Source organism: Limulus polyphemus, unplaced genomic scaffold (assembly GCF_000517525.1).
Source record: "Limulus polyphemus unplaced genomic scaffold, Limulus_polyphemus-2.1.2 Scaffold1054, whole genome shotgun sequence".
In the NCBI taxonomy this organism is placed as follows: domain Eukaryota; kingdom Metazoa; phylum Arthropoda; class Merostomata; order Xiphosura; family Limulidae; genus Limulus; species Limulus polyphemus.
In genome coordinates, this window is record NW_013666664.1 from 210,791 (window position 1) to 215,602 (window position 4,812).

General features: G+C 33.5%; 1 protein-coding gene across 3 annotated transcripts in view; it reads left to right on the forward strand.

The window, feature by feature from the left end:
* Positions 1-4,561, forward strand: part of LOC106461893 (vascular endothelial growth factor A-like) — a 49,355-nt gene extending 44,794 nt beyond the window's left edge. For 2 of the 3 annotated variants that reach the window (XM_013921761.2, XM_013921760.2), the window contains exons 4-6: positions 1,057-1,292; positions 3,174-3,308; positions 3,842-4,561. In XM_013921761.2, the coding sequence (XP_013777215.1) occupies positions 1,057-1,292; positions 3,174-3,308; positions 3,842-4,013 (543 nt within the window). In that variant the 3' untranslated portion in view covers positions 4,014-4,561. Of the gene's footprint in view, positions 1-1,056; positions 1,293-2,477; positions 2,533-3,173; positions 3,309-3,841 lie in introns of those variants that run through there. The other variant, XM_022388979.1, reaches the window with a different exon arrangement.
* Positions 4,562-4,812: the final 251 nt, after the last annotated feature.

Sequence of the window (4,812 nt, forward strand, 5' to 3'; positions counted from 1 at the left end):
ACAGATATCGCTCTTAAACAGAGATATAAACCAAGATTTTGTTTTATTTCTGTATTTAAATGATGGTAATGAGTATAAAAGTTAGTTTAATATAAGATTATTATTCTGATTCTCGGAAGTGTTCATTTTTTATGACCTAAATGTTTTCAGATCTTCATAGTAAATTTTTAATGCAACGAGTATGCTACACGATGGCACAATGTTGTTGTCATCACTGATGACTAGCTTCGCTTTCAACTTGAGTTTTTTTTATTTGCAAGGTATTTCACACAAACAACATTTAACCCGCGTGTAATTTCCAAAAAAAAATTAGCATTACACTAAATACAATTGTTATGGGCTTTATCAACTTATTTAGGTGTGCGCAGTTCATTCAAAACCATAAGCTTATCACTTTGTGAACACGCTTTCAGACGCTTCTGCGTATTAAGCTAAGTTTGCCTTCATTGCAATTTGGTATTTATTTTACTTTACAATAATTTTGTTATAAGCTTCTTTTAGCCACTTTTTTCGTTACTACGGCGGGTTTTATTTTTGGTTTTTGTAAGTTTCTTTGTTTCAACTCGTAAAACTGTGTCATACACTGAACGCTTAATACTATTTCATACTCCTACATTATTATACATACCATTACTTCATTGTTTACTTTACATGTAATTTTATTAAATAAAGTTGCATCTACGCGAGTTTGTTTGTCTTACCGAGTAAAGTATTTTCAAGAAGACCATGATTTATCGATCGAATACACGATGCCTGCAAGAAAGCGTACCTTAAATGGCGTGCGTGAAAATGATAGAATAAGGAAAATTCAAACGAAGGGCTTGAAAACTATCGCAAATGTTTTGCGTGTCGCGGCTAGTGCTTATGATTTTTCGTCTTTAAGTTTGCTGGGCCTAAAAATTCATTGCTACGTCTGAAAGATTTTCACTATACTAGAGCAGAGGACGTTGCGTTGCTATAACAAAATTTACCTTTTAATATTATTTTTATTTGTACATAAAACTTGCTAATAAACATGTAGTAGATGTATAATGTGTGCTCGTTACGTACGTACAGCTTCTCCAAGTTGGAAAGCAAGGCACGTATGTTGGTCTAAGTAACACCGTTGAAAAACTGCTCTTTATCAATCACACGGAATGCGAATGTCGACCCATCGATAATCAGCCACGTGCACCAGAGGACCTGAAACAACTTCCGGATTTGGATAAGATGAAAGCAATAAGTTCTGGCACAGAATGGGATTCTGAACTTGACAATCCTTTACGACGTCCACCTACTCAGAAGGAATCAAAGTAAGCAATCGAAAATTAAGTTGTTTATTATTATTATTATTTTCTGTCGAAGAATGATTCACTTTTGAGCTAAAACTACGTGTTGTATCCTCAGAATCTTGTATAATTCAAAGATCCATTACATGTTCATCATTCTGAATATGGATGGGTGGCTACCCTTGCATTGTTGATGATTTTTCAGTGAACTTTGCTCAAAATCTCCCGTATATCTTAGATAGGTGAATATATGGATTAAAAGGTTTGGGTTGCTACCAAATGTATAATACGCCATGCATGACAATTGGCTGAGAGGGAACTTACAGGAATACACTGTCGTATCAACATTTCTGAGACGTTCCTACAAAATTCAAGTCATTGGTTTCTTGCTTTTCCAACTTTTAGTTTGTTAACATAAATTAACTGGAACAGAATCTTTGTTACTTGATTACGTTTACATGTGTTTATAATAAGGGTAATAAAGCGGTATTTACATGTGTTTATAATAGGGGTAATAAAGCGGTATTGTAAGAAAATTTTTCTTACCAATAATATATATATATATATATATAGACACACGCACACACAGTTTAAATGTGGGTCTTTTTAGATGTGCTTAGTGCAGTTAAAAAAAAAAAAGTCGAATGGATTATTAATTTGTATATAATTCAAACACACCATGCAAAAATTCCAGTCATACCCTCAGATGCTCTACTTGATAAACTGATCTTGAGACTTGCGTAAATCACGTTTCAGTGTGCTTTCTCGATATTACCACCCGCTGACGCATGTCGAGCATTCAGCTTATTTTATGCGACTAACATTTTTGTTCGCGATAAATGTAGTTTCGTATGTAACATGATGACCTTTTTTTATCTGTTTTTATTTCCACTACTTCTGTTTTTATGGTGTTGTAAAATGTTTCAAGTTTCCTCGTCACAAAAAATATAATTATGATATGTACATATGTATATCTCTGTCATGAGCAGCATGGCTATAATGTATCCCAGCCTTCATCAGATCTGCTGAAACAGATTATGTACTTCTAATGTAAAATGCCTTAGTAACAGAAGCTGCTTTGATGCCATAAAGAAATGTTGTGTTATTAAACTTTGGAATGTTGTAAAACACAGAAGACTGACTCAAATAAAAAATGTCGTTAGAATAAATGAATGAAGCACTAGCTTGAAATTTAGGTTCAATTTCTAGGTTTGACGCCGAAGACCAAGGGCGAAACGCTCTGGATTGAAATATAGGATGTTAGGCAAGTAGTGAGTTTTAAGTTTAGTTTCAGACACAAGGTCACTCTTTTTTCAACTTTAGGTTTAAGGGTCATTCTAGATGGGTTACATCCTTAAATAAAGTAAACACTCCATTAAAAATTTAAAAAAGTGGTTACAATTGTCCAATTCTAACAGTCAAATCTTACTTTGGAAATGTTTCTCTTTATATTCTCGTGTGGCCAAAGAAGAAATATAAAATTCAACGAGAAGTGGTAATTTAATCAGTTTGAAGTTTTAAACTGTTTTGATCCTTTTAATCAGTGATTCTCGAGTCTTTATTCTTTATAGAGAGTCGTATCCAAAGAAGTAAAAGGTTGGAATATTGATTCTGAAAGTTTTCCAACATAGCATCTAATTTGTCTTTTTAACGTTCTACATTGATATCAATGATAAGTTTAGTTGTTTACGTAAGACTTTAATTCCAAAAGAGGTCTTAAAAATTGTATAGTCCAACAACTTATAGCAATTTAGTCCCCCTTCCCGCATTAAAAATCAGGTTTTGATACCCGTGGTGGATACAGCATAAATAGCTCATTGTGCAGCTTTCGACTTAAAAATAAAGAAAGAAACGAAACGATCTAGCAGTATGTTTGAAATACATGCTTAGTTTTTTCACCACTAGGTGTCGAGAATGCCCTTTGCCATTTTATAGAAGAGAATATCCGGATGGAAGGTGCAGCTGTGACTGTTTTGACCGCCATAAACCGTGTCTTAGGATAAAAAGAGGTCGTCGCCCATTGTCAGACATTGAAATCAGGTAATTATATTTAGGTTTTTAATACAAATGTCTTCTATGGTCAGCTGAAACCTCTTTTAGATATGTGAGTAATAAAGCAAAAATATTTTGAACAACCATATTTTATAAAACGAGGATAGTTGGAACTGGATATAACGATGGTTAACATCTTTCGTAGAGTTTTCTGGTGTTTACTGTGTTAGATGTGTAAGCTTTAGAGAGCCATTCTCACTTAAAAAGGCATAGTGTTAGGGATAGTTTAACGAATTTTAGCAAAGAAAATGTAATTTTAACATATTGAATATTTCACAGCGGCGCTTATTTCGTCATTACCACATCAAAAATAATCTATGAATGAAATGAATTTTGTACCTAGAAATTCTGACGTCTTTATCTCGTGCACCTTGTGGATATCATTTTACTTGTCTAAATTTATTTTATTTTTTATCAGCAGAAGGACAAAACCAAAAAACAGATAGGTTGTCGTAATAAAAGGAAACTTTAGACCCCCCTACTTTTTTCATATTTTATTTGTTCTTTTTACTGTGTTATAGGTGTGTTCGAGCCCGCAAGTGCCATATCCCCGAGTGTAGGTTTGGCCAATACAACTTTTTAACGGGAAAATGCCCTAAGCGACCCCAGAACCATAAAAAACAGAAAACCCGCAAAGAAAACAACAAAAACCAACACCATTATCACAGATGGGCTTTCTACGAACGTGATTAATAAAGAAAAGTTCAAAGTCCTCGGAAATAAAACTGTTCTATGAACTAGTCTGTATAGTGTTCAAGATGCAAGACTTTTAGTTCACGTTAAAAGTGAAAAATGTTACAAGGTCTAACCTTGCGACAGTTTTACTCACTCTTTTACCCAGAGAGGGCACTTTCAGTTCATTAACAAGTCTATTAATCGGAAAAAAAAGAGTGCCAACAACAACAACAAAAACTTTTGTTTATTTTTCTAAAAAGTGTTTCTCTTGCTAGAGAAAAAATATTTGCAAAACTATTAAGAGAAATGGCGTCATTTTTAAAACTATGTTTCTATGTGTTCACGCGTGATTTATAATTTTATGTTGAATTAGTCCGGTTGCAAGAACGAACCTTTATAAATGATTGAACGGTTAAATTTTACATACGTGTATTTGTAAGCTGTGCACGTACAAAAGTTATAGGTGCCGTATTAAGTGTTTTGGCTTTGCTGGTGTTTTAATTATTATGACAAAGTGTTTGTGCTGCATCGTTTATTTGTAAATTAAACGTTGTTCTGTTCACGAATGTGTTTGTTTCTAGTGACTCGAACGCTTAGTTGCCAGTTGTTGAAGTCTATATTAATTAACTTATCAAAGAACGTGAATTATGTGTCGTAGTATGTACTGTAAGCGTTAGCATGAACCATATTATGTGCTGTAAAAGTATCGTATCATTAATTGTAGACAGAAACACCATGGTGTCGAACCGTGACAATCGTAATTCTTGAATATACAAATGAAGTAATTCTTTAAAGAAATATAGAGGATTTTTGTTTT